Here is a 27,728-nt window from a genome sequence, read left to right as displayed (position 1 = left end):
AGCACACATCCATCACAACATCGTCGCAGGACCTCGCGTAAAATTATAAACAACACGGTACGCGTCTTGTAATACCAGAACAGGCATTTATAAACAGCAACTACAGCAGCACCAACAACACAATGGATGTCGACTCTGCACTTGCGGCCAATCTCGCTGGCATTGCCGGTCAGGACCCGACCGGCGGAATGCACCATCACCATCACCATCATCATCACATGAATCTATCATCTGCCGTCGCGACCGCCACTGCCGCCGCGAATGTCATTGATCCCAACATCGGCCTAGCACCGCAAGGCGGCGAGGATATCGATCCGAAGAAAACCTGCATTTTCTGCCGTCGATCGTTTTCGCATCCGGGCTCGCTTGGTCGCCACCTTGACCTCAAACGCGGCACTCGAATGCATCCTGCCGAGGCAGTCGACCAGCTACGCGGCGACGTTAAGCGTCGCGGCGATATTGTCGAGATTAAAGCTCGTCGTGCAAAGCGGGCAAAAGAGTACAATGCTCGCGATGAAGTTAAAGAGCGTGCAAAAACGCGTCGTAAGGAAAAGGATCGTTCGATGCGCGCTCGCGAGGAAGCCAAGCTTAACTTCCTCAACCGACTTGGATTGCCTGCTCTCCCTCCGCACCCGTCATTCCCGTATATGGTACTTTATTTCCTACCACCGTCGCAATGGCCTCATGACCCGCCTACGCAGGAAACGTATAACCAGCTCACTTTGATCCTCGACCCGTCAATGCACCTTGAAGACGAGCATTTTATCGACTGGGCATCGAAGGCCAAGGTCGCATACGACAACTGGCAGCAGCTTGGCAAGAGCAAAAAAATTGAAGTTTGGAATCGCGAACAGCGGTCTGCGGCCGAGGCTGCGCTGGGAACGCTCACGTTGTACGATCTCGGCCGCCGTGAAGATTGGCTTATGGATGAGGAGAAGCGATTGATTGCTATGGAAGGCATGCAGAGTATGTGAGTGAGTTTAATGAACTACAATCGAACAGTGTTTTGGTGGCGAGTTGTAGTAGTGTGTCATTGTAGTAGTGTGTCATTGTATTCTATAGGTGATAAATTATGTTTGTGTTTTCTCTGTGATGATGATGATGATAATAATTTCAAGTTTATTATTCGTATGCTACAACTAGTCTATGACAGACGCTAGTCTTGTATGTAAATTTGAGTATAAACATGCTTTTTTGGTATTTTATACTTTGGTTCTATCCGTGGAGTAAGATGCAAATGACAAGGCAGATAATTTTTTACAAGACTCTATATACATAACAAAACCCTCAATACTTCCATTAGTGCTGAGCCAAACCTGATTGGAAGTAGCCATATTTACAAATACTACCACAGCATAGCGACAACAAGACCGACAAACGACGATCCGGCAATGGCCGTGTTGCGAGTCGCAAAGGCGGAGCTGGAGCTGCTGGCAGCGGATGAAGTAGCACTTGAGGAAGCGCCAGTGGTGGAGGTAAGAAATGACGATGCACCTCCTGTGGCCTTGCTTTCGGCGGCAGAGGCGGCGCTGGTGGCACCGCTAACAATGGTAGAGGCCAGACCTGTAGCTTCACTCTTCGCGGCCGAAGCGGCAACGGTGGCGCCGCTGACGACGGTGGAGGCCAGACCTGTAGCCTTACTGACGACTGTTGAGGCAAATCCAGTGGCCTCGCTTCTTGCGCTAGAAGCTACACCTGTCGCAACACTCTCGGCAGTCGACGCGAAACCTGTAGCCTCACTGACGACAGTCGATGCGAAACCGGTAGCCTCACTCTTGACTGCCGAAGCAGCTGCGGTGCCAAAGGTTTCAGCGGTAGAGGCTAGACCGGTTGCCTTGCTGACGACGGTCGAGGCGAAGCCTGTAGCGGCGGACTCGATCGCGGAAGCGATTGAAGTAGCGCCATTGATGATGGTGGCTATCGGGTTGGGAGCAGCGGTAGCCGAGCTTTGAGCAGCGGCAGTAGATGCAAGAAGGAGCAAGAGCGGGGCGACAGAGATACGCATTGTAAAAAGAAAATGAATGAGAAGGTAAGGAAGAAAGAAGGAGTGGAATGCGAGAGGAATGCGGGTATTTATGTTTTCCGGCTTCTGAGCCGTGGGCCGCAGAGGTGTACAGCCCCGAAGATTACGTCACCGGCACGGAATCTCAACGTAAATTCAAACCAGCTGACACGGAATTGACTTTGAAATTATATTTGTTTACTTACCATAAAAGGTGTTCTGTTAATAGAGTTGAGATATATTATGCCTATGTCAGCGGCATATTGCTAGGTTAGGCAGCTGATAATGCCCTTGTGCTTGCTTGTACTATGTGTGGAGGGTCTTGGACGCTCGAACAGTGTCTGTTCATTCGACAAACTATCTCTTTTTGGCATTAAATGAAGATTTGGGTGCAACAATGACTGTAGAATAGTAGAGCTATATACGTTCAAAAGTCAGCATGCATCAAACTGGTGACAACAGTAGCAGTACTGCCTGCAGCAAATAATCAGAGATTTTGCAATGAGATAGGATCATATGAAACTCGTGCAGCTTTAGCCGCATCAAGGCAAGCGCAAGAAAAGAAGATAAAATATAATAACCCAAGACAGAGAAATCCCAAGTGTGAGCTTTAACAACTGGAAGAAAATCAAGTAAGCTATTGAACGACGGTCGTCAAATCAACCGTCTATCTTTAAAAGCCCTTGAAGATTTTTCCTAAACAGGCACTTACTCAATAGAATTACTGAGTCTATTGCTATATCAGGTTAGTATGCGGCATGTTTGAACCGAGCCTCAAACTGAAACTGAGACAATCTCTGGTAGAACCGGTTGACTTCTGTCGCGAACAGGCGCACAGCTCGCTTATCGCACATTAGGTTTCGCACACAGAACCTGGGACCCGGACCGAGCGAGATCTCATATACAGATCAGCATGAGCTATAAACAGGTGATGGTACGCCATTAAGGCTCATTGCATTCTGAGCAGACTATCTAAAAACATGTAAAATCTAATATAAATTAAAATTGACACTATAGATGAGGGCTGCTGGTGCATCATATTGTAGTATCAAGGAGTAAATTACAAAAACATAGAGATCAGCAGACCCAAGAACGAGGTGGTGCCGACAGCAGCAACCGTCGAGGCACCTGCTGCACTCGAGGAGCTCGCGGCAGAGGAGGACGCAGCCTCAGAGCTCGCAGCAGAGGAGGAAGGAGCAGAGGAGGACGCAGCAGAGGAGGATGCCGCAGAGGAGGACGCCGCAGAGGAGGACGCAGCCTCGGAGCTCGCAGCAGAGGAGGAAGGAGCAGAGGAGGACGCAGCAGAAGAAAACGCAGCAGAGGAGAACGCAGCAGAAGAAGACGCAGCAGAGGAGCTCGATGCAGCACTCGAAGAATAGGCAGATACGGGAGTGACATAGTGTGTGGACGAGGACGAGGACGACACAATAGACGAAGTAGTCGCAGACGAGGCAGACTCGGTAGACAAGGAAGACGCCGCCGCTTGGGCAGATGAAAGAAGAGACTCAACACCAGTCAGAGTAACCGAAGCTGATAAGCAAAGGTTTTCGGCAAACTGGATGGTGGTGTCCTGGTCGGCGGACGAACAGCCGGTCACAATGCAGCCAGCGATCGAATCAATGAAAGTTTGGTTGGAGCAGATGCAGGCGACGTCGATACCGCAGCTAAACAGGATAATGAGAACACATACAAAAAGTAGTAGTAAATGAACAGATGACATACTTTGTGGCAAGCACGGCGTCGGTAGCGCATGACTGGAAAAAGAAATAAAATCAGCAGATTGGTCGTACGGGTGTGGGGAGAGCAGTAGTGTGCTTACCTGAGCACAGGAGGGCAGATCAGAGAAATCCTGGGCAGCGACCGCAGCAATAAGAGCAACGAGTGAGACGATAGAGTAGCGCATAGTGAAGGATGTTCAAGACAGTGGTGGTGCAAGGCGAAGTGGTGTGGTGAGGGACTAGTTCTTATAGGGCATCCGCTATTCTCGCGCACCTACCCACCCACAAGCGGCTGATAACAGATCCGACTTCGCATCGTCAGCCACATTATTAGCCGCTTCTAGCCTGAGCGAGCTCTTCATCTGCTCTCGTCGCTGCTGTTGCCGTTACTGCGGTTGTTTGTTTTGCTTTTCATACTGTATAATGGCGTACGGGATCTTCGAGCCTCCCTCAGATCGCGTGCCCGGCACTGTCCATCTCTTCGATGGTCTCTCGTTGGAACACAATGTCGAGATTGCCCATGCTGACCTCGCCTCCTCGCGTCTCAAACGCCACGGCAACATTATCCTAGTCCCGCAGCCTTCGGACTCGGTTAATGATCCTTTGAACTGGTCAACGTGGAAAAAAGGTCTATATCTTTACAATTGATACCCAGTAAATATCAAGATATCTCATCATACTAACTGCTACGCAGATCGAGTGCTCGCTGTGCTATGTCTGGCTTCGGTATGCGCATATTGGTGGTTTCCCTTGTAGCTGCCTCTTTTCTAACATACGCAGATTATGAGTGCCGTCGTCTCCCCGCTTATCGCCTCTAGCTCGACAGTCCTTCTCCTCTATTTCCGTCACGGATTTCGCGATATTGCTCTCCTCACCGGTTGGTACCTCGTCTCTGGCGCCATCGGCGCACTCTTCGTCACAGCCTTGGCCGTGAAATACGGTAAACGGTTTCCCTACATTTTTGCCTGCGTGATTCTTGTTGCTTCATCTGCATGGGCCGGCGCTGCTACGTCTTACAAGTCATTTATCTGGGCGCGTATCTTGCAAGGTCTTTCACTGGCTCCGTTTGAAGTCCTTGTAAACACATCAATCGGTGACATGTACTTTGTTCATCAGCGTGGTTATCGGCTGGCAGTTGCAAACCTATGCCTCTTTGGAGCTACTTTTCTGGCTCCAATTATTGCTGGTCATATTACGCACGCTATGGGATGGCACTGGCTGTTTTGGTTTGTGCTTATTTTTTCGTCTGTCACCTTGCTTCTCGTCGTTTTTTTTCTTCCAGAGCACGTTTATAAGCGAGACCATATGTTGGACACTGATATTGTTGGTGAAAGGGAGATTGAAGAGCAGCGCTCTAATTCTCCAGCTACTAGCAATGTCGCCGAGTTTGCTGCTGCTACAACAAGCTCGGATGACATGACAGAGAAGCCGGCACCCGCGTCCCCTACAATTGAGCAACCAGAAACATTCTTACAGTCGCTGCGCCTGTTTTCAGGTTCAAAATCAGATAAACCACTCTGGAAGATTTTTTTGCGACCATTCCCATTGATTTTACATCCTGGTATAATTTTTGCTGCACTTACTCAGGCGCCATTGATTGCATGGACGGTCACAATTGGCGTAGTTCTCGCGGCTATTTTCCTGGGTCCGCCTCTGTGGTATACAGAGGTTGACGTTGGAAATTTATACACGGGCGCACTTATAGGATCATTAGTCGGATTTGTGATTGCAGGTGTATTTTCCGACTGGCTAGCCAAGCTTATGTCGAGGCATAACAACAACATATATGAGCCCGAATACCGCCTTCTTCTGGTAATTCCGCAGCTGATATGTGGCTGCACGGGAATTTGGGGATTTGGAATTACAGCGAATAATATGTATAAGTATTCAAAGTACCTTCCGCCCTTTTTTTTTGGAGTCGAGACGTGCGGTATGATTATCGGCGCGGTGGCCTCGGGCGCATACATAACCGACGCACACCGCGATATTCAGGTTGAGGCGTTTGTGATGCTAGTACTTGTTAAGAATCTTGTGAGTTTTGCATTAACTGAGCGTGCGTACAATTGGCTTGTGTCTGCGGGTGTGAAACACTGTTTTGTAGTTGCTGGATCTATACAGGCCGCTATCTCGGTAGTCACTTTTTTCTTTTACTTCTTCGGCAAATGGAGCCGGTATTGGTCGCATAAGCATAATTTATTGGAAAAATTGAATTTGAATTGAAATCGTGATTTATTTCATTGTTGTAGGTGAGTGCGGGTGGTACCATGACTGTTGGTTTTTATATGGGCTTGTATATAGGTTATCTGTTCTGCTATGGTACTCTTGATTCGTCAACTCTCGACGGACAGTCTCAGTTCTTCTGTGAATCTTTTTAATTACATTTTTTAATCTATTTGAAGGATGATTACCTTTTCTTCTATCTGGAGTTGTTGGGCAAATTCAGCCTCTTGGTATTTGGCACTCGTAATCACGTGTTCAAATCGATTTCCGCCGGAGCGACGAGTAAGAGCGGCTCAAGCAGTGCATTTGACCCAGCGGGTAAACATATGTATTGCAAGCACGTGAACCGGGCCTCGCGGCACAGGTTAGAGCCAGATATATCGTAAGGCAGAGTAAGGCGGGCAGTGTCGACTGAGAATGTAGAGTTAGGGTGAGTAAGAGTACAAGTACTTACTGACAAAGAAGGAAGAGCAGAGAGGTCTCTGACAGAGCAGTCAACGCCTCTCTTGATACAAAAAGAGACACACAGAATTCGAATAGTCTCATGATTTCGTCTCTGTAATCTGCAATATAAGTCCGCTGTCGCAGTCTAACAGCAAACAAAGCTGGCGAGCAAGTTGAGGACCAACATTAGGGCGGTTGAGCCGCTAAGCTGCGACCGCCGCAGCCCTTTGCTCGTCCTTCGCCGCCCCGCGGCCCCTTCTCTCCCATCCTCACCTTCTTTCTCCCTCCTTCCCCACCAACAACCTACCCTCCTTCCTCTGTATTACGCCAATGTCTACCGAAGTATGCCCCGTCGTTTTCTTTTTTTTTCTTTTTTCCTTTTTTCTCCACTCCTTCCTCCAACGCCGTCACGGCAGCCTACCTCGCCCTGCCTCGTGCCGTTTGTTTATCGATATTTTTGGTCTGCCGCAGTCCATCGCCGCCACGTCCGCCCTTGTCCTGCTACTTCCTGCATAATCATCGCTCCGAAAATCTTTTGCGCGTGTTTTCTTTTGTCACCTTTGACTGTACTGGATTTGATGCCCTTTGATGAGCCAGCCGAAGCCCAGTCATAACCCGTGCGTGTCTTTTGCGTTCTGGAATTGGCAAATTACGCGCAATCACCCTCCTCTACCCTCATCGCTCGCATTCCACTCCGCGCCTACTCTCGTGATTTTTTTGGCAATCAACCAGAGATCAGATCAATCTTTGTGATCCGATTCGATTGGATGACCACTGCTGGCCAACAGTCGGCTATGGCCGCACTGCGCCGAGAGCGCGTTTATCTGCCGTTAGATGCTGGCCCACCCAATTATCGCAGTCGTCGATCTTCAGTCTCTGCAGAGCTGATTTACCATTACTTCTGCTTCATGTTGTTCTATTTTTTTACTATGTGCGATGTCATTCGTGCCGGCTACTCAGGGCAATCATACAACTTCTCTTTCAAACAATCGTGGCTGTGCTTTCGCCGCTTTCTCTGTCTGCAGATCAGCGGATACGGCGTGCGGAAGGGCTCTCGCCTTTCAAGTATTTTTCTAATACTTCAAACTTTTTTATTGCGGTTGAGGATCGGAATTATGGCCTGGAGACATTTATTTGTTTTGAAAAAAAAAATATTTTTGTGTCAATTTATGTGACTAACACATTTTTGCAGAGAGAGACCAAGACTTTCCTCGCCAGACTCTGCGAGCAGGCTGAGCGATACGATGGTATGATCTCATAGTGATCTTGTTTATATCTATATGTATACTGACCGCTCTACTTTAGAGATGGTTTCCTATATGAAGGATGTTGCCAAAGTATGGACACTCTCTTTAAGCCTGTAATCAGTCATGAAGATTCTAATATTCATAATTTTAGCTCGGATCTGAATTGACTGTTGACGAGCGCAATCTCCTCTCTGTCGCGTACAAGAACGTAATTGGAACCCGTCGTGCGAGCTGGCGAATCATCTCCTCGATCGAGCAAAAAGAGGAATCTAAGGGCTCTGAGCAGCACGTCGCTCAGATCCGGGAGTACCGTTCCAAGATTGAGAATGAGCTTGAGCAGGTCTGCGGTGATGTTTTGGATGTCTTGAGTGACTACCTTATTCCTCATGCTGAGACTGGCGAGTCGAAAGTCTTTTACTACAAGATGTGCGTATTTGATTTCTATGCTAGTACGAAATTCTTCTATACTGCAGTGACTGACTTGTGTGATTTAAACTATAGGAAAGGTGACTATCACCGTTACCTCGCTGAGTTTGCCTCAGGCGATAAGCGGAAAGAGGCTGCTACTGCAGCGCACGATGCCTACAAGACTGCGACCGACATTGCGCAGACCGATCTGACGCCGACTCATCCGATCCGTCTCGGCCTGGCCCTCAATTTCTCTGTATTCTATTATGAGATTCTCAACTCGCCTGACCGCGCATGCCACCTCGCCAAGCAGGCTTTTGACGATGCGATTGCTGAGCTAGACTCGCTGTCAGAGGAGAGCTACAGGGATTCGACTCTTATCATGCAGCTTCTTAGAGACAATCTCACTCTCTGGACCAGCGATCTTGAGGAATCGAACGCGGCTGCTGCTGCCGCGGCTGATACTGATGCGGCGGAGGCTAAGAAAGATGCAGATGGAGATGAGGAGATCAAGGATTAAATCTGATTTGTTTCTGTTTGTGAGCCTTTTTTTATTGTTTATCTCCCGTTTTATTTTTTGTTGTGTTGAATGTCGAGTAGTATGACTATAGCCATCAACTTTGAAATCTCTTATTCTATATTTCTAATTGTCTTTTACCAAACACCAAACACCTCTGATGCGACGCGTCGAAAGCCTTTTTTTTTTCTTTTGCCGAGATTATTTTATCTAACCTGTATGTAGCTTTTGAAGTTTATATTTGAATGTTGAAAATAAGCACGTCTTGATGTGAAGGTCTTTCGTAGATTGTGAGATATGAAAAGGGATTGTAGTTCTACTGAATCGAATTACATGAAAATAAATTAACAGCAAGACTTACAGAAAGAAGCCAAGAATGATAAAAAAAACCCCAAGAAACAAGGATACAAACAAGACAAAAAAAGAAAGCCCAGACACTTCTACATTTCTCACACCCTCCTACGGAGTTATCACTTGCACGTTAAATTTCAATTGGCACGAGCAGTAGCCTGCTCGTTATTCCACGACAAGTACGTATGATCACCCAATTTACGTGGTTTAATGAGATGTCTGATTGTAAACAAGACCCCCAAGACGACGCAAAGACCTCCAACAACTAGGTATGCGATTCCCAAAAAGCTATTTCTACCGCCGATAGCAGTACGCGTCGAAATCACGATGGACTTTGTACCTCCGTAAACTTCAGATGGAAAACGCATTCCAATATTGATTTCATAGACACCGGCTTTCATTGTATCTTTGTCATTTCTGAGTGCAAGTTTGCTGAACGTAGGGAGACCGGCTGTGCGCATCCAATTCTGTAGTGATTCCATTTTTGAAATGTCGGGAAGATTGTCGTCGGTATAGCCGTCTGGATATGAGAGTTTCCAATTCGGAGGCGGAACGACTTGGCTGGCTTTGTATTCTGTCTTTTTGAATCGTTTGCGGTCGTTCGACCATGCGATTCCGGTACTGCTCATTGTGTAGGAAGAGTTCTCGCTTGGAGAGGATGTGACATCGGAAAGATCACCCAGGTAATTAGGAGAAGCGAATGTGTCGTTAAAGAACGAGTTTGCAATCAGACCACACGGATAATACGGCATTCCATTTTCGTCAAGAGTGAGGGGTTTACAAGTATCGTCGCTTTTGAGTGCCGCAGCGGATTTCGCTTTGCCGTTGATTTGGTCCTCATCAATCGACTGAACATAACGTCTATGGTTTTGGTAGAAATTTGTAAGACGGTAGTAAAGATAAATGGGTGCCTTCATGTCGTGATCAACCATAAATCTAATCTGACAGTAGTCACGCTGCCCCTCGGAGGCATTGCTGACGGTAAGTTTTTGCCAAGTAGCTTTATTCGACGACGCCACGTTACGGAAATGATTGTTGACGTAGGCCGACGGAATTGTCCTTGCCTCGTCAACGTTGTCCTGCGCACTGTCGATACAGTGTGTATAGTCAATGTTGATTTCCTGTACGCGTGAGCTGGCCCATAGCAGCAGCGCGCCGATGGGAGCAAAGATGAGGCCGACTGTGAAGAAGAGCGGGAGTACCGTTTTTGGCGTCAGGATCGGTCTATAAATGTGTCAGCACACTACTTCATTGCTGTGGTTGTCATTTTGTAAGAAAAACAAACTTACTGCCATGCTTTTAAACGTTGCTGTCTGAATGCGGTATCTAATAATGATATAGTCAGCGCCGTCTCGACTATTGATTCCAAAACAAGATACCGAAAAAAACGTACTGGGAGGCCGTCTTGACTTTGGCTTGTTTTCCGGCTTGCGAGGTGTCGTCTCGTCAATACTGTCGGTGTCATTTGAGTGTCTTCTGTGAAGTATAGCCATCGCTTTGTGTTGTTAAATTAAATTAGTTGGTGAAATCAGGAGGGTGCTGAAGCAGCTGTCCAGCGCTATATCCTGCGCGACAAACGACAGCAACAACGACAACGACAACGACAAAATACAAGCAACAATTCTCTGCAAAAACAAACGTTCAATGCAGACACAGAATGCGTTTACACAAGATGAAATAGGAGGATGAAGGGGAACCAGAAGAGCAGAGCAGAGCAAAGGAGGTCGAATCTTGCTTTTAGTCTCGGCTCTGCTGCTGCCGCGACGCTGCTCAGCCTCATGCATATACTGTATCTGTTTTACGGTTTTAAATATTACACCGTTTAGTTATTTATGCATATATTTCCTGCGCGTGCGAGTTGCAGCTGAAAGAGAGAATGAGAATGAATCAGAGAATAGAATAGAATCAGATAATTAAATAAAATCAGAGTAATTGTGGAGCACAATTCTGGATGGAGTGAAGGGCATCGAGAATATGTTTGTAGATTGTTTATGGCGGAGATGACGTCAAATAGCAGTTTCATTATCATTATGAGCATTTACACTATTTTATACCCTCAGATCATTTGATTCTACTTGCGTACCAGAGCCGATCTAAAACAAGCAGCAATCACCTGTAAGTTGCATCTTAGAGCACCAATCATGCTGCTTTAAAGCCGAGGACCACCGAAGACACGAGAACTGACGATCGGGGCTGTGTAGGGTAATCATACCCATAATAGCACTACTCACATAACGGCAGCAGAATGCACTATTCTGGAGAATTTATGATGTGAGCTGGCTCGGCATCTTGGCATCTATAGAAATCACTGTCGAGCCACGATACGCACCTTCGCAGCTCTTTCTCTTGCTTCTCATTTCTATTGCCTATTACCTTCTTCCTCTTCTGATTCCCAAGTTTGGAATGTCGTCGGTTGGACCGCCTTTGCAGCCTCCTCCTCCGTCTGTTCCGAAGGGTAAGTTCATCGGTCTATGATAAGCACGTATTCTGATTTTGATTCTGATCTCGTCTCTAGGATGGCTGGCAAAGTTTGATAGCAATTACCAAACGTATGTATCATTCACATTAGTTTGATTATAGATCTCGCAGCTGACTCAATTTCCTGTGTAGATATTACTATGTCGACCTCTCGACCGGTAAATCGCAATGGGAACCCCCCGCCGCCACCCGAAAGAAGGAGGGAGGAGATAATCCTCCTCCGTATTCTACAGCGGACAACAAAGGTATGAAACAGCAGCAACCGCAACAATATCAGTCTCAGCAACAACGCGGGGCATACGGTGGATACACCCAGCAGCAATCTGCATACCCGCAATACTACCCTCAACAGCCATATCCGCCTCAAGGCGGTTACGGTAGCTATTATCCTCAGCAGGGATATGGATACTATCCCCAGCAGGCTCCTCAGCCTGTGTACGTGCAACAGGATCAGCAGCGCTCACGCTTCGGCGGCAGCGGTGGCGGCAGTGGCATGGGTGTCGGTACGGGAATGATGATGGGTGCTGCGGGAGGTATGCTCGGTGGCATGCTTATTAGTGATATGATGATGCACGATAGCATGCCTCCTCCGCCGTCTGGTGATTATGGCGGAGGTGGTGATTATGGTGGAGGAGATATGGGCGACATGGGAGGTGGTGATTTCTAATATGCCCGACATCCCTGATATGTGATTTTTGTCTGTGTTTTCCGATCGAATGAATTTATGAGGTTGTTTTTGGTGGGCGTTGTGTATTTGTTGCATTTAATAGACATCTAAGTCAAGTTCTTGTATGTACCTAAAACAGGCGCCGCTTTGTAGCTTTAAATGATCCCCACCGCACAGTTAATACAGATAAGTAGCAATAAATGATTTCAAATGGTATAGCTGTTACCGAAGAATCCGTTCTATGAATTATCTATATCTTATAATACGCCGAATTTTTCATGAGTGCACGGCTGCAAAGCACGTGTTTGTGTCCTGAATTGAATCTCCGCTCCAAACGGTCGCGCAGCTTGCTATTTCACTTATTTTCTCAGATCTGGGCGCGTTAATTTAAGGTATATTTGCTGTCTATATTACATAAAATATAAATTGTGCTCGATAAAGTGGTTTGCTAATGAAAAGAACGGTAAAAGAACGGTAAAACGGTATAGAGAGCGCGCGCCGCGTTTACTTCACGCGCGTGTCTATATATAAACTTTTATAGTATGTCCTGTTTTGGAGACGCTATTTCTACCGCTTAATGCCCTCATTGCTATGTGATTGCGATAGCCTCTTTCTCGACTCTGGATTTGTTTTTGTATTGGCTATTTTCTGTTGTTTTCTACAGTGGTTAGGCTGAGTGAAGAGACATCATGGCTGCATTCTCCTCAGTCCCATTAGTCTCACGACGCCCACTGATTATCTTCATCGCGACTCTATTCATCGCGGTTTGCATTTTCATCGCAGCCACAGCTCTCGAACTCGCACCGAACCCGATCCCTGCAGTCACTTCCGCAATCAAAACTCAACCATTATCAGCAGCTGCTCGGAACGAGTCTCTTGGGTTTGGTGAAATAGTGTATATCAGTATGCCATATCGCACCGACCGCCAAGATGCAATGACTCTGGTGGCATCGACTACGGGTATGAAGATCAAGTTGATACCGGGAGTTGATGGCAACGACATACATGTTAAAGCACGGCCTGATTTTACTCCCGAAAATATGGCAGCAAGTGCTTTAGGATGCTGGAGAGCGCACGCTGATGCATGGCGATATATGCTTGATTCGAATCTAGAGACTATGCTCATTCTTGAAGATGATGTGAGTTGTCTATTATTTTACTTCTGCGGTATTTTTCCCTTCTTTTTGGTTCTGGTGACTAACCGCATTACATAGCTCGACTGGGACGTAAATGTGCATGATATCTTTGAGCACCTATCTGAGGAAATGCAACACAATCCCCTCCGACTCGATCCCCAAACTGCCCGCGAACGTCTTGCTGCTCCATACGGTCTTGACTGGGACTTTTTATTTTTGGGCCAGTGCCTCGACAGCCCAAATCCTAAACGCTCAGACTTATTCCACATGTACAAAGACGATAATATGCCTGACATTGACCATCAGATCCACGAACTCAAAAATACTGAACGAAAATTTGGGCTCTCCGAGAAAATGATTGCAGAGTATAGAGTACTAGCGCCGACTTGGGGACCGGCCTGCACCATGGCGTACGCGGTCACGCGCCAAGGTGCGCAACGACTGTTGACCTGGCTCTCCTACATGGGCCTATCGGCTCCGGTTGATAATGACATGTCGTTTAAATCTCAGTCAGGACATTTCCATGGATACGATCTTTTGCCGCCACCATTCGGAGCCTGGCGAGTCGAAGGCATTAAAGATTCTGATAACTTGAGATTTGAGAAATCTAAGCCTCTATCAGGTAATGGAAACCGAGGTGGATCGAGTTTGAATGTGAAAAATAGCGCTAGGAAGAGGTTGCAGGAGATGATGTATGCGAATACCTGGAATCGCTATGATAAGGCATTTCCTAAGAAGAGTGATGAGGAGATAAATCTGTCGAAGCAGAAAGGGAAGTTGGGATATAAATAGAGGCCTATATAGTAGAATGAGGATGAGGATAATGATATATGCGTAATTTGGCGGAGTTCAAGATGTTTTCCTATGTCTTATTGGTGTTTATAAAGTATTAAATATAGGATAACAACCATCCTTCAAATATTCGAAGAAAAATTTCTGAAATCCGTCCCCGAAAAGGCGCATAATGAGCCGCAATTTAAAGGGCGTCGTCATAAGCGCCAGATAAATTCACCTGGCTCACATTGAACAGCGCCTCCTCGTCTTCTAGTGACTATCAACGGACGTTATTCATGAAATCTGTAATTCGAGAATAATGTCTACACATTGTGAATCCGTTACTGGCGGCATCAAGATTGCAATCGATGTACGTCATTCCTCTCTCTCTTTATCTATGCAGTATAATCTAACGAGCAGCATCAGCGCGGCGGGACATTCACCGACTGCATTGGCTCGCACCCTGAGCGTGACGATGTCGTAATCAAGCTTCTTTCAGTAGATCCGGCAAATTATGATGATGCTCCACGTGAGGCAATTCGTCGTGTTCTTGAAATATATACTGGCGAAAAAATAGGTCGCGATGAGAAACTTGATACGTCATTGATTGGTGCGTATCTTATCACTTTTCGCTGCTGAAAGCTCTCATACACTAACTGTTCGACTGTAGAATCGGTTTGTGGAGTTTTGGATATGCACATGGTGTGTTAAATACTAATGCTTTCTCCAGATCCGAATGGGAACAACGGTAGCCACCAACGCTCTCTTAGAGCGCAAAGGCCAGCGCTGCGCAATGATCACTACAAAAGGTTTTGGAGATTGTCTTATTATTGGGAACCAATCTAGGCCGAAAATCTTTGACATTGCGATTCGTAAACCGGAGGTATTATATCAAAAAGTTGTGGAGATTGACGAGCGCGTCACGCTCGAAGATTATACTGAACATCCGAAAAAATTCAGGACTGAGGATGTATCCACAGATAATGATCTCGTCATAGGATTATCTGGCGAGGTTATTCGAATTATAAAAAGACCCGAACTCTCCGCAATTGAAGGGAAATTGCGAAAACTGTACGAGGAAGGATTTCGAAGTATTGCCGTCTGTCTTGTCCACTCCTACACTTTTCCTGATCACGAAAAGCTCATAGGCGAGATTGCACAAAAAATTGGGTTCAAGCATATTTCCCTTTCTAGCCAACTAATGCCAATGATCAAACTTGTACCTCGCGCGACGTCCGCTACAGCTGACGCCTACCTAACTCCCGAAATAAAAAAATACATTGATGGCTTCCAAAAGGGATTTGCGGGAGGTCTAGGTACCGCGTCTGCTATGAAAGGTGCAGGGGCCAGGTGCGAGTTCATGCAGTCTGATGGCGGTCTTGTTGATGTGGACTCTTTTTCGGGTTTGCGCGCCATACTCTCGGGACCGGCTGGAGGTGTAGTGGGATATGCTCTCACCTCGTATGATCCCAAGACCAAGATCCCTGTCATTGGATTCGACATGGGTGGCACGTCGACAGATGTTTCTCGATACGGAGAGGGTCGTTACGAGCACGTCTTTGAGACAACTACGGCTGGAGTTACTATCCAGAGTCCGCAGCTTGACATCAATACCGTCGCAGCTGGTGGCGGAAGTCAGCTGTTTTGGCGAAATGGACTATTCGTCGTTGGTCCAGATAGCGCAGCTGCTCATCCCGGCCCAGCTTGCTACAGGTGTGTTTCTCGTATTGGTTTCTTCATGCTTTGTAATGTAACTTACTAATGTGTGAGTGGGGATATAGAAAGGGCGGTCCGTTAACAGTTACTGACGCAAATCTTTATCTTGGCCGCCTTTTACCCGAATTTTTTCCCAAAATATTTGGCCCTCATGAGAACGAGGCGCTTGATGAATCCGCTTCGAAAATTCTATTTGCTGAGCTTACCGAGAAAATCAATGCTGAGATTGCACCCGCAAAGACAATGTCTACAGACGAGGTCGCGTATGGATTTATCAAGGTTGCCAACGAAACTATGATTCGACCTATCCGCACTTTGACTGAGGCTAAAGGATACGACACCTCTACTCACCGACTAGCTACATTTGGTGGAGCCGGTGGACAACATGCGGTAGCTATAGCCGAGGCATTAGGGATCTCGCAGATCCTTGTTCACAAGTATTCCTCTGTGTTGTCGGCTTACGGAATGGCTCTTGCCGATGTGGTACAGGAAGTTCAGGAACCCAGTTCTATTGCATTTACACCTGAGTCGCAGCATTCATTTCTTGAGCGATTTGCTGAATTGCGTAAAAAGGCAGCGGCGTCACTTTATGACCAAGGATTTTCTGATGAGCAATGTGAATTTGAATTATACCTTAACATGCGATACCAAGGTACCGAGTCTGCACTGATGATTATTAAACCAGACGTGGATTGGAATTTTAAAGCCCCGTTCATTGCGCAACATTTGCAAGAATTTGGATTTGTGTTACCGAATCGCGATATCATCGTTGACGATATCCGAGTCAGAGGAATCGGAAAGAGTTTCAGATCGATTGAGAAAACCGTCGATGACCAATTGAACGAACTTACCGCGACTACTCTAATTGATGAACGCAAGTCTGTCATGATCAAATCTATCTATTTCGAAGGCGGCAGAGTGGACACTCCTATCTACAAAATAGAAGACTTAAGTGTCGGCAGTAAAATTCCTGGACCAGCTATTCTGGCTGATGGTACGCAGACGATTGTGGTGCCACCCAACAGCAGCGCAGTACTCATCAACACGCATGTAATTATCAACATTGGCGACGATGAAGCAAAGAAGAGTATCTCTACGCAGCAAGTAGACCCGATCACTCTCTCCATCTTTGGCCATAGATTCATGGCTATCGCCGAGCAAATGGGTCGTGCTCTGCAAAAAACTAGCGTTTCAACAAATGTAAAGGAGCGTTTGGATTATTCGTGTGCCTTGTTTGATGCTAATGGTGGGCTAGTTGCTAATGCACCACACTTGCCCGTGCATTTGGGATCGATGTCGACGGCGGTACGAATGCAGGCTGAGATGTGGAAAGGAAAACTAAAGAAGGGAGATGTTATAGTGTCTAATCATCCTACTACTGGAGGTACTCATTTACCAGGTAAGGTTTGTGTATTTGACTTGTGAAAGATAGCAGCTAATTATTTAGATATTACTGTCATTACACCTGCATTTCACGGCGACAAGATTGTGTTTTACGTTGCCTCTCGAGCTCATCACGCGGACATTGGTGGCATATTACCGGGCTCAATGCCACCCAACTCGCGTGAGCTTTACCAAGAAGGCGCAGCTATTTTGGGCGAGAAATTAGTTTCCGAGGGACGGTTCAATGAAGAACGCATTACACAGCTATTACTTGACGAACCTGCCAAGTTTCCTGGATGTTCTGGTACTCGGTGTTTACCTGATAATATTAACGATCTCAAAGCACAGGTTGCTGCGAACCAAAAAGGAATCAATTTGATTGATAGCTTGATTGACGAGTATACCGAAGAGGTTGTTCAGTTTTATATGGTTGCAATTCAAGAGAATGCCGAACTTTCGGTGCGCAATTTGTTGAAGGAAGTAAGCAAGAAGTTTGAAGGAAAGATTCTTAAAGCCGTCGATTACATGGACGACGGATCGCCTATTTATCTTTCGATTGAGATTAATGCCGATGAAGGAACGGCTGTTTTTGACTTCACTGGCACAGGACCGGAGATGTACGGAAACATGAATGCTCCTGAAGCCGTCACGTTCAGTGCAATTATTTACTGTCTACGCTGTATGATTACTGAAGATATTCCTCTAAACCAAGGCTGTCTTCGACCAGTCACAGTAATAATCCCCAAAGACTCGTTTCTCAGTCCATCAGCCGCAGCTGCAGTCGTGGGAGGCAATGTGTTGACAAGCCAGCGCATCACAGATGTCATATTCCATGCATTCGAAGCCTGCGCCGCGTCGCAAGGTGATTGCAACAATCTAACCTTTGGCATTGGCGGTAAGAATCAAGAAACGGGCGAGCAAATTCGCGGTTGGGGATACTACGAAACTATTGCGGGCGGAAGCGGTGCTGGACCCACATGGCACGGTACCTCAGGTGTTCATACGCATATGACAAACACACGCATCACTGACGCCGAGATCTTTGAACGCCGGTATCCGGTTCTCTTGCGCGAATTTTCGATTAGAAAAGGTTCAGGTGGTAAAGGACAGCATCGCGGTGGAGATGGCGTGGTCAGAGACATCGAATTCAGAGTTCCGGTTCAATGCTCTATATTATCCGAACGTCGCGTGTATCATCCGTACGGTCTTGCCGGAGGTGAAGATGCTTCTTGTGGTTTGAATCTCTGGATCCGAAATATTGACGATGGAAAGGGTGGAAACGTTGAGCGGAAGATAAATCTTGGGGGAAAGAACACTGCATCTATGCAGACTGGTGAACGAGTCATTATATGTACTCCTGGTGGAGGCGGATGGGGGGCAGTACATTTGGATGAGGAGATTCAAGCTGGTAAAGTGGATCCTAGATCGAGCTGGAGAGGACAAGGAACTGCAGCGAATTATGCCGCGGTCCAGGAATCTGCAAGTTAAGCAAAAACTGATCATATTTATTTTATATCAATGGATTGATTCGAGCTGCATAAAGTAATTTCTTTGTAAACAAATCTAATAAAACTGTGGTGATCATATGGGCTTAGGGTTTCCAAGAACGTTTAATTGCAACGCCCGGTCTCGTGAAGTTCGTCTCTGAAAGGAGATCTGCCTTTGTTGTTTTCTGATCTCTCAACTCTCTTTGATTCATACGAGTTGTGACTGCACTTATGAACTACTCCTAGAGATCCGATTCAAGTTGTGACTATGGCGAATGTACGTATATTTTTCGTGTTTGTGTTGGGAGACTGAATGCTGATTAGCTAGTTACAGAGACTTCAAGGCAACTTCAGAGACGGCAAGTGGTAGTAAGTCTTTTCTTCTTTCCGTCGATTTATCACATTAAAATTTTTTTATTTGAAACTGATTTTGATAGCTGTAATTGCGATCCTCCAAAGTTATGCACGCCACGACGACAAATGAAAAGACTGGAGAATGAAGTACCGTTAATCTCTTGCTATACGAATTTAATAAGTTGCTAACATAATACTCAGGAACCAAAGACATATCTCTCGTGTCCATTACCATACGGGACACCCGGGCGATGCAAATTTTTTATTTTTGTCAGCAGCGATCAGTATAACTCGATAGTCAAGAATGATCAGCACATTGAGCAATCAAATCAGCCTCCGCAGACACCACGGTCGTCGATTCAAAAAGTTCAGTATCCGTTAACACCGCAGAGCAACTCGCAGCCAAAAAATCGGAATTTTGATCCGTCAGAACGAAATGCTGTGCTTGAAACCCCTACTAGGCGGCGATCTCAGACGACTGTAATTTCATTAGGAGATGATGATGAGGATGAGTACGAAGACCCGGATTTCGAAATAGCAGCTACTCTATTGGAATCTGATCTTGTTTCAGATTCAGCAAATAAGCGTACAATGGAATCAGAATCGCAAAGTTCGCCAAGCAAAATTGCAAGAATTGGCGGACCTTCGCTTGAGACGTTGTTTAATAGTCCACCACCCGAAAGTCCATCTGAAGAACATCTGTCACCAAGCACCAGATCACACGAGATGCAACTGCTAAAGTCACTTTTTACAACTCCCTCGCCACCATCTTTCTCATCAAATGATATAGAACATCGCTCGACTACAACGTCATCTAGTTCGGGAACTTCAGTTCATAGAGATTTGAGTTTGGTGTACCAGCTAGTGGAAGCTAGTAAGACGCATTGTCGCAAGTTGCTGTATATGATAGACGAGCTGATGAAGGCTGCGCACAAAGAATATTTTGATAATCAGGCCAAGATCGGTATTCTGGAGAAGGAATTGGCGGATGAACGGGAGAAGGCTAGGAAGTTGCACGGCATGGTTTGAGTTTTAGACCAGGTGGTCGTCTATGGTGTTATTAATGGAAGTATAAATTTGTAGTCTGGGGTACTATTATCATATAAATCAGTAATAATTCTTTGCCATGTATTTAGATGGTTCTATGTTCTGAGCCTCAACTGAACTCCATTTGGTAGCGAAGCAATCAAGGCTCGCAGCCGCAGTTGTGGGTTAGGTCAATTTAACGTCAAACCACATAATCAATGGAAGTAGTTCCGACCCCAGCCTTCTTACCAGTTGATCAACAGACGGCAATACTTATCATTCCAGTATTACATTTTTTTAGTTACGTTACTTTTGGAGTTGCAACGAGATGCGGCAAGCATCAAGATCTCCTGCAAAGAGTAATACGCCACGTACCCGCACTTCAAGCGTATATTCCCTCTCTCTCTGCCTTATAAGGTAAATTGCAATGCTGACTATGCGACTCAATGTAGACGAATCGAGGGTTTTTTGTGGATGGGGTTTGGAGATGCGACTGCTCACCACCGCTTATTGCTGCTCACTATCAAGTGAAAAAAATCAGCAAGAATCAGGTTTGTTTGCTCAATACTTTTCATGAGCGCAGAGTCGCGGCTAACGTTCAGAAAATAAAACTATCAGGGTCGCTGGTTCCGCACATGTCGTAATCGAAATTGCTCGTTTTTTTTATTTGATAAAGATGCACTGTTGCGAGAAGGTAATACACCAGCGCTAGACCGGTCCAGAGTGACGCCTCCACGATCACAGTTTGAGTCGCAGCAAGACGACAGTGTGCAAGAGTATGAAGATACTATCAGTTCAAACGAGATCTCTCTCACTTCAGATTCCGCAGGAGGCAGCAACGGATCTCAACTCAGTACATCCGACTCGAGTTTAGATTTGGTGTTCGACCCGCAAATTTCAGAGCTAGAGAAATTGGTGCGACAGATTGCTGAACAACACAAGCGAATAGATGCGCTCTCTCGCCAAATTTCGGAAACTCGGGCATCAAATCAAGCATTGGAAACCAAAAGGCAGCAATTATGAGGTTGGACATTGATCTTGTTTATTATCGTATTTTACATAGTTTTGCGACACTACACGCAATTGTTCGTCATCTTCGAACAAATGCACCAAAGCAAACCTCATTCCAAAGCTCACGATGAAAAAGGTACAAATCTGCTAGAATTTGGTCTTTTCTTCTTTACGCAGTCGCCCTCATACAATCCTGGAACTTGGCATCCGACTGCACATTATGTGACAGCAACTTATTTATATCCAACGCGCGAACTTTCATAACCATCTCCGTAATCGTCTCGATGTATTTTACACTCTCTTGTGTCATATTGAGTCGTCCTGACAAATCATTCTGCATTCGACGTTCTTCAGAGTAATTGCTTTCAGTCTTGAGGCTAGCCTTGGGTGTCTTGCGCTGTTCAGCAATTGCGTTCTCAAGAGTTTCCCTCGAAATTGAAGATTTTGAGATATAAGGCTCAGGCCGTCTTGTGTCTGAAAAGAACGACATAGACGGAGATGACACGCTACTAAACCCATTCCTGTTCAGCGCAATATTCAAACCATCGTACCACTCTGCAACAATATCCAGAGATTGCGGGCTAAATTGCAGCAATAATGTCTCCTTGGAAGATGAAGACTGCGCTTTTCGTCCGTACAGAGAGATTTTATAGGCAAAATTCCGACTTGATAGGGCTCCGATTAAATTTCCCATCGTACCCTTTGCCTGCGGTGGCGGTGACTGTGGTTGTGGTGTCGGCGGCAAGCTTTTATCAGTATCAGGAGAACTCGATGTGTAAGATTGCTTTTCGTTCACGTCGCGGCGAAGTGGTGGAATCCCCAAAATCTCGTTCATTGATTGAAACAAGGTTTTTACGCTATCTGAAACTGTAATCCTTGTTACGTCGGAGAGGTCAATAACGTTTGCGATTTGGTCTTGCGGGTGTGCGTCCTTGCCGCTCGGCTTTGTCTTGTAGTCACCCCATCTCAGCTGCTGCCGGTCATGAGAGAGCTTTATGAAACGATACGACGAGCGTCCAGTCTCGGCTTGAGTACCTGATCGAGAGCCAGATGTATCGGTTGAGATGCTAGCCCGATCGTCTTTTTCGGATAATCCAGAAATGCTGCGTCTGACATTCGGCAGTACACTGTCGACAGGCTCAGTATTAACGAACCAGGCACCTTGGAATAGACAATTAATGCGCTGTTCAATGACATAATCTAGGACTTCGAGACCTATGTGCCGTTTCAGTATTATCATCTCAGCCGGATCGAAGGAGAGTAGCCGTGATCGTTCTTTATCAATGTATTCCATTTGAATCTCTCGCAGCTTTTCGTACGAAACCGATGCCATAAACGCTTTAATATCAATCGTGGGATCCCTGTCGAGTTCGGTGCGTGCATACATAATTAGCACTCGTATAAGATCTGCTACACGGTTGAAGTCGTGCAATCTCGCAGACTCGGAGATATCATGGTCGAGAGGCATTCTTGATTTAGAATCGGCCCAAACTTTCACAAACGCAAGTAAGCCCCCGGCATGAAGACTTGACCAGCGTAGCAGTAGTGGCTCAAGTCTTCCGCCGAAATCAGCATCGCTTATCATTTGCTTTGAGCGAAGAGCATGATCATAATCTGTTATGCCGAAGATATCGCATAGACTGCGTGATACAATAACGCTAGCCTGAACTATTGGGCATTGGCGATCTTCGAATGGCAAAGCCCACTGCCGATGTAATACCTGAGTAAATGGAGCCAGACTGTGCTCGATTGTGGATGCTAAATCGACGACACCAAGCCATCCTGCTTTCTGGAAATCAAGCACAGGATCCTCAGGAAAGCGGACTCCCATTTTTCGCCAAACTTCGGTATCAGGCATCGATTTGGTATCTTGAACTGCGGAGATTTGTCGATGCGCCATATCATAAAATGATTGAATAGCTTCGCGATGATGATTTCGGTTTTTAACATCAATCTCACGCTTCTGCCATCGGTGAATCATTTGCATAGTTAATAGCTGGAACTGCATCAACTGTCTGGTAAGTTCGTTTCCGCGGGTGGCCGGCGGCTCGAGCATTAATTCAAACACGCGCTGCACGATACCCGTAGTTTGAAGTATGCGCATGAGTTGAGGCCAAGATTCCATGGCTTTAAATTCATCTTGAGACAGACTGCGATCGTCAGATACTTCACCCAGAATATCACGCACAGACAGGTTTATCAGCGTCATTGTAGAGAGCACGACTTGTCTTTCGGATAACGCAAGTTTTGAGACAAGCGAATGGAGGAAATTTGGGTGTATAGCGATATATCGTTGTAATCTTATGCTTCCTGCTTCACCGCGAAATAATGCGCGTTCAGGATCTTTGGCTAGATGACTGATGAGTGAGACAAGGGCGGCGAGAGACGCGCGCACGACATTGGATTGCTGCGCTTCTGACGTGAGTAGTTCGAAGAGCTTTTATAATAAACATAATCAGTTGGGGCAAAGGAAAAGAGAAAAAACCATCGAGAACTCACTCTGTCGATGAGTGCTTCATCAGGGTTTTGCCATGCTAATCCTTGATCGTATAGCTTGCCCAGGAGACCTAGAGCATACGACACGGTATTTGCAGAATCGTTGGAGAACAGTATAAGATGAACAGAATCAAGTCCACTAAATCTAACGAACCATTGAGAAACTTGCCGATTCTAAACTACAGTTAGTCAATTCAGTTGATGGAAGAGAAAATTATTGACAACATACGTTGATGTTGGAGTATAGTTTGGAGATTGCAATTCGACGAGCTTCACGCGATATAATTAGCCATTAAAAGAACGAAGGCAGAAAAATTTCACAACAGCACGGCCAGCGCAGCATACCAGATTCTGACTTGTCTTGTAAAGAAGTTATCAGGTCCCGGATAATTTCTTCAGTCGGACGCTCGAGGACGATCGCGGTTGCGCTCGCCGACGCGTTCGTGTTGGCGACAGTCGCGTCGTTATCACTCAGGCTTTGCTCAGCGGTCTGAAAGCCAGAAATGGAAGTCATATGTTAGAGGACAGTATCAAAAACCCTACTACAAAAAGTAAAATAAAAACTAGTGCCTGTCGACAGGAGAAAGGAAGATATTCGTGAAAGAAGCGGGACCGACTTTCGGTCTAATCGTCATCTGGAAGGGGTTGATGTTATAACTCTAATCTAAAATAAATACGGGGTATGTGCTCGCTGTAGTTGCCACGATGGAATAGCCTTCTAGGGCTGAAATTAGCCATAAATATACCGGAAAAAAGGTCAACATAATCAGGGACTATCTCAGATAGACAATTAACGGCTAGGTATTGCTAATCACAAAAGTATCCACGGCCTAAATGGAGCAAAGTGATAGAGGGTACGACGACGGGGTGACATCTCAGCTGGATCTGCAGCCCTAAACCCTGAGCCAGGGGGTCGTTAGTCGGCAAGAAGCAGCGGAAGGGCGTATGTGAGACGAAGGTCCAGTTAGGAACTTGTAGCAGCCTTTCGAATGCACCGGCCAGCACAGCCACTACCACCGAATATATATGATACGACAAGAAAATAGAGAAAAGGGAGCTGAATTATACTAGCAATAATATAAATGGGGAAACAAAACAGGGTAAGAGAAAAACCATTCGACCGATGAAACTCCATAAGCAACAAGCAACAAGCACACAAATGATGATGGAAAAATTAAAAGCATGTATATCAGCAATAACAAAGAGAACTTTTTTACACCATGCCCGAATAGTAATGAGGTCTAGACTCAAAATAAAAACAGAACACATAAACAGAAAAAAAAAAAAAAAAGAAATAATAGAACCACGAAAAAAATGCATATGAGAAAAATGCAAACTACCGACTCGAGCTGCGTCCATGCTCTCCTTCATGGGCTGCAATAGAATGCGGTGGTGGCAGCGGCGACGGCGACGTCTCAGGCTCAGGACTTTTCCATCGCCCGCCATTCATAAATACACCTGTGAGTTCCTTCGCGGCGCTAAACATATGAGACACCTGTCCCCAAAGACCACGAGGAATTTCATCCTCCTCCTCGTCAGAGTGCTCGGACGCACTGTCTACAACAGGAGGTGTTGGACTGGACGAATCTGACTGCACGCTAACTGGCCGCTCTACGGCGTCGTCGTCCTTACTCAGTACTGCTGCTGCGGATATGTTACCTTGTACTGGCGGCTGTGTAGTTGTCTCTACTGTCGCAGACTTTGAACTAGTTGAAAAAGTTGGAGTAATAGGCGACGTAGGAGACAGCGGATCTCCGATGCGGCCCCGCGCAAGTACAACACTGTCACGCCTCAATGACGACATCAGCGAACTATCCATATCATAAATTTCCTCCTCGTCACTATCTGATTCAGATTCAAGCCCAAAGGTGCCATGAGTCTTGGAGGTATCCTCTAGATATTTCGGGCGCGAATACGAAGCGCTCGCGCCCGCCGCCTGCAAATTTGAAGTTGATGACCGTGAAGCAATGCTGATACCACTGGCGCTACCTCGAAGATTTGAATTTGAGGATTGTCGCGAAATAGGAACGGCAACAGGAGCGCCCACGTCTTCGAGAAAATCCGAGTCCGGCTGCTCATTAGCAAAACTATGCTCGCTGGCCGACGGATCATATGAGAAATATCCATCCACTTGGTGGGGAACACCGGACGATACTATACCATCGTCGTCATCCAAACCATGTCGGTATCGGACATACTCATCATCTACACTTTCCTCATCGTCATCCTCGCTACCATCGTATTCATCATCACCATCGTCATCACCCATCGAGAATGAGACCGCCGATGAGTGCGACTTTAAGTTCGGCATATCATCCATATCTGGCACATACTTGAGTTTGGTAGCAGGCAATTTAGCAATCGTGTGAGGCTCCAGTGAAGCCGGTCTCTGAAACGATCCCGATCCGGACCGAACCATGAGAAACAATCCAGGTTCTTCATCCTCGCCGTCGTCGTCTTCATCGTCGGTAGAAGTGTTACTTAAAGCTGCCGAAGTCGACATTGACCGAGATCCGCTCTCATCGTCGTCATCATCTTTAGCTTCCAAAGCAATGCATTGCTCTACACGATCGCTGAAATGGATGTGCTTTGTTGCAGTGGACTTGCCAGGCCCGCCATCAAATAATGTCAGACGGTCGCTGAAATTCGCAGAGCTAGCTGCATATCCACGGGCAACTAAAGACGAAGGAAATCGCGGGTCACGTCGGTCATCAAGCGAAATCGAGACATAAGGTGACTGGCGTGACGAGTAAGATGCTGTGGTTGGCGTGGTACCCGGCGCACGAAGATGTCTTTCTGCGGCAACCGATGCAGCCGCTTCTTTGATCAGATTTGACGACGAGACAGCTCGCGATAGCATAACCTCAGACATGCTACGCTTCTTTAGGATCGGCTTCTTTGATATCGGGTTTCCTTTGCTATCAAGACGGATTCCGGTTGTGGTAGCGTCTGCCCGGTTAGATGATCGTAGGGGAGGTGATAGAGCGCCCGTGTTGCGGATGCGTTCGGTAGCTGATTCGTTGCTGGAAGATGAATCTAGAAATGGTCGATTTGTTTGTGTGGCAAGCGGTCCATAGAGCCAGGTCACGTCATAGTCTTTGAGCCTAGAGAAGAGAGATACAAAATTAGCACCGAGCTTTGATTTTGATTAAAAACAACTGCTATGCTTAAGACTGCTATAAACAATGTAAAATTCATCATTTCATAGCAAGAGGAAATAAGCATATGAGAACAAAAGACAGAAATGATGCAAGACGAGCAAGCAAGAAAATAGCCGGACTCAGATGAGGATGTGATCGGGCGCCACATCTATGCAGCACAGCCGAATCTATCACTCCACGCAACTAATATTGTACACAAATGAAAAAAATACAGGCGAAGTGTACAAAACGAAGAAAAACACGGCTAAACAGAAAGGAAAAAAAAAGGAAGTTGACTGACCAGTTGACGCTCTCGGGAGAGACTGTTTTGAGGTTGTATTTTGCTTTTGTCCAGGTACGCCAGGAGGCATTTTCTAGTCGTGCGGAGTTTGCGACATCCTTGCGACGGAGGACTATGTAGCGCCAGGATGACGAGATATCTGCCTCCTGCCAATTGTGGGATAGGTAGTCAACGTGGCGAGAAGGCTCGTACTGGATAACAGAGTCGTCGTTTGCCGCGTAGAGCAGGTCCGGCGCGGTGGAGACGGCAGGGATGGGAGGCATGTCGTCGGACGAGGAAGGGGACACCTGGACGGTGACAGGCGAAGGCAGCAGAGCCGATAAATCAGGAGCGGTGAGTGCAGTATCGGCAGAGGAGACAGAGGATGTCGAGGCCGCGTCCGATAGCAGGGGCTCGAGAGAATGCGCAGTGAGATCTGGCGCCGGCGACATACGGCCGGTGACGACAGAGGGATGTGGAGCCGACACAGGAGCGGAGGTGAGCGTTGCGATGGTTGTCCGAGAAGAGGCCTGATAGAGAAGAAGAAAAGAAAACAGCGAGAGGGCGATGGCAACAGAAATGGACACAGGAGAGAACAAGCGAGAGAGGATCGGGAGGAGGAAAGCGGGCGTGAAGAGCAGCCGGTGGTCGGCCGTTTGGGTGGGCGCCGGTTCGTTCTCGCCTGCGGAACTGAACCAGCCGGGCCACGCGCGCTCGCCTTCCTGTGCTCTCCCGGCTGTGCTGGATCACAAGCGCTCAACTGCCACTCTTTTCCGAGGTGCTCTACCAGACAAGACTACGCGGCAGACTATCTGCACCTCGTCAAAAATCTAAGAAAAAGAAAAAGCCGCGAAAAGCACGAGAAGGGGGCAT

At 46.6% G+C, this 27,728-nt stretch overlaps 13 protein-coding genes across 13 annotated transcripts; 8 read left to right on the top strand and 5 right to left on the bottom strand.

The window, feature by feature from the left end:
• The first annotated feature begins 13 nt into the window (after nt 1-13).
• V2V93DRAFT_368821 (uncharacterized protein) lies at nt 14-1,136 on the top strand. The gene has a single exon (XM_066909870.1). The coding sequence runs from the start codon at nt 123-125 to the stop codon at nt 972-974; it is 852 nt and encodes a 283-aa protein (XP_066766123.1). The 5' UTR covers nt 14-122; the 3' UTR covers nt 975-1,136.
• Nucleotides 1,100-2,022, bottom strand: V2V93DRAFT_368820 (uncharacterized protein). The gene has a single exon (XM_066909869.1). The coding sequence runs from the start codon at nt 2,003-2,005 to the stop codon at nt 1,346-1,348; it is 660 nt and encodes a 219-aa protein (XP_066766122.1). The 5' UTR covers nt 2,006-2,022; the 3' UTR covers nt 1,100-1,345.
• Nucleotides 2,023-3,062: 1,040 nt separating this feature from the next.
• On the bottom strand, nt 3,063-3,905 carry V2V93DRAFT_379935 (uncharacterized protein; the record flags this gene model as incomplete). The annotated part of the gene is made up of 3 exons (XM_066912030.1): nt 3,063-3,666; nt 3,725-3,756; nt 3,822-3,905. 3 exons carry the CDS (start codon nt 3,903-3,905, stop codon nt 3,063-3,065), a joined length of 720 nt encoding a protein of 239 aa, XP_066766121.1.
• A 119-nt stretch (nt 3,906-4,024) lies between these two features.
• On the top strand, nt 4,025-6,141 carry V2V93DRAFT_223499 (major facilitator superfamily domain-containing protein). Its single transcript, XM_066907051.1, has 3 exons — nt 4,025-4,348; nt 4,415-4,446; nt 4,501-6,141. Exons 1-3 carry the CDS (start codon nt 4,144-4,146, stop codon nt 5,938-5,940), a joined length of 1,677 nt encoding a protein of 558 aa, XP_066766120.1. The 5' UTR covers nt 4,025-4,143; the 3' UTR covers nt 5,941-6,141.
• A 498-nt stretch (nt 6,142-6,639) lies between these two features.
• On the top strand, nt 6,640-8,911 carry V2V93DRAFT_368811 (14-3-3 domain-containing protein). The gene is made up of 5 exons (XM_066909868.1): nt 6,640-6,726; nt 7,577-7,631; nt 7,690-7,721; nt 7,783-8,057; nt 8,133-8,911. The coding sequence occupies exons 1-5, from the start codon at nt 6,715-6,717 to the stop codon at nt 8,557-8,559; spliced, it is 801 nt and encodes a 266-aa protein (XP_066766119.1). The 5' UTR covers nt 6,640-6,714; the 3' UTR covers nt 8,560-8,911.
• V2V93DRAFT_368808 (ligand-effect modulator 3 family) lies at nt 8,845-10,671 on the bottom strand. Its single transcript, XM_066909867.1, has 3 exons — nt 10,301-10,671; nt 10,197-10,233; nt 8,845-10,131 (listed from the first exon to the last, which is right to left on the bottom strand). Exons 1-3 carry the CDS (start codon nt 10,398-10,400, stop codon nt 9,045-9,047), a joined length of 1,224 nt encoding a protein of 407 aa, XP_066766118.1. The 5' UTR covers nt 10,401-10,671; the 3' UTR covers nt 8,845-9,044.
• Nucleotides 10,672-11,189: 518 nt separating this feature from the next.
• V2V93DRAFT_368805 (uncharacterized protein) lies at nt 11,190-12,257 on the top strand. Its single transcript, XM_066909866.1, has 3 exons — nt 11,190-11,362; nt 11,423-11,456; nt 11,518-12,257. Exons 1-3 carry the CDS (start codon nt 11,311-11,313, stop codon nt 12,050-12,052), a joined length of 621 nt encoding a protein of 206 aa, XP_066766117.1. The 5' UTR covers nt 11,190-11,310; the 3' UTR covers nt 12,053-12,257.
• Nucleotides 12,258-12,547: 290 nt separating this feature from the next.
• Nucleotides 12,548-14,136, top strand: V2V93DRAFT_334783 (uncharacterized protein). The gene is made up of 2 exons (XM_066907710.1): nt 12,548-13,191; nt 13,267-14,136. Exons 1-2 carry the CDS (start codon nt 12,742-12,744, stop codon nt 13,978-13,980), a joined length of 1,164 nt encoding a protein of 387 aa, XP_066766116.1. The 5' UTR covers nt 12,548-12,741; the 3' UTR covers nt 13,981-14,136.
• Nucleotides 14,137-14,208: 72 nt separating this feature from the next.
• On the top strand, nt 14,209-18,649 carry V2V93DRAFT_368800 (Hydantoinase B/oxoprolinase-domain-containing protein). The gene is made up of 6 exons (XM_066909865.1): nt 14,209-14,332; nt 14,389-14,572; nt 14,633-14,637; nt 14,693-15,675; nt 15,744-17,077; nt 17,126-18,649. The coding sequence occupies exons 1-6, from the start codon at nt 14,282-14,284 to the stop codon at nt 18,547-18,549; spliced, it is 3,981 nt and encodes a 1,326-aa protein (XP_066766115.1). The 5' UTR covers nt 14,209-14,281; the 3' UTR covers nt 18,550-18,649.
• A 67-nt stretch (nt 18,650-18,716) lies between these two features.
• On the top strand, nt 18,717-20,185 carry V2V93DRAFT_368795 (uncharacterized protein). The gene is made up of 4 exons (XM_066909864.1): nt 18,717-18,825; nt 18,883-18,917; nt 18,986-19,049; nt 19,104-20,185. The coding sequence occupies exons 1-4, from the start codon at nt 18,817-18,819 to the stop codon at nt 19,929-19,931; spliced, it is 936 nt and encodes a 311-aa protein (XP_066766114.1). The 5' UTR covers nt 18,717-18,816; the 3' UTR covers nt 19,932-20,185.
• Nucleotides 20,152-21,030, top strand: V2V93DRAFT_222229 (uncharacterized protein). The gene is made up of 3 exons (XM_066907049.1): nt 20,152-20,316; nt 20,381-20,479; nt 20,547-21,030. Exons 1-3 carry the CDS (start codon nt 20,257-20,259, stop codon nt 20,949-20,951), a joined length of 564 nt encoding a protein of 187 aa, XP_066766113.1. The 5' UTR covers nt 20,152-20,256; the 3' UTR covers nt 20,952-21,030.
• Nucleotides 21,031-21,108: 78 nt separating this feature from the next.
• On the bottom strand, nt 21,109-23,949 carry V2V93DRAFT_358568 (ELMO/CED-12 family-domain-containing protein; the record flags this gene model as incomplete). Its single annotated transcript, XM_066908067.1, has 4 exons — nt 21,109-23,376; nt 23,439-23,609; nt 23,665-23,705; nt 23,781-23,949. 4 exons carry the CDS (start codon nt 23,947-23,949, stop codon nt 21,109-21,111), a joined length of 2,649 nt encoding a protein of 882 aa, XP_066766112.1.
• Nucleotides 23,950-24,480: 531 nt separating this feature from the next.
• V2V93DRAFT_368788 (uncharacterized protein) lies at nt 24,481-27,472 on the bottom strand. Its single transcript, XM_066909863.1, has 2 exons — nt 26,877-27,472; nt 24,481-26,539 (listed from the first exon to the last, which is right to left on the bottom strand). Exons 1-2 carry the CDS (start codon nt 27,305-27,307, stop codon nt 24,772-24,774), a joined length of 2,199 nt encoding a protein of 732 aa, XP_066766111.1. The 5' UTR covers nt 27,308-27,472; the 3' UTR covers nt 24,481-24,771.
• Nucleotides 27,473-27,728: the final 256 nt, after the last annotated feature.

The sequence above is a fragment of the Kockiozyma suomiensis genome, assembly GCF_038497685.1.
Source record: "Kockiozyma suomiensis strain NRRL Y-17356 unplaced genomic scaffold V2V93scaffold_6, whole genome shotgun sequence".
In the NCBI taxonomy this organism is placed as follows: domain Eukaryota; kingdom Fungi; phylum Ascomycota; class Lipomycetes; order Lipomycetales; family Lipomycetaceae; genus Kockiozyma; species Kockiozyma suomiensis.
Note: the sequence above shows the minus strand (reverse complement) of the source record. Positions and strands in the feature narration are given on the sequence as shown.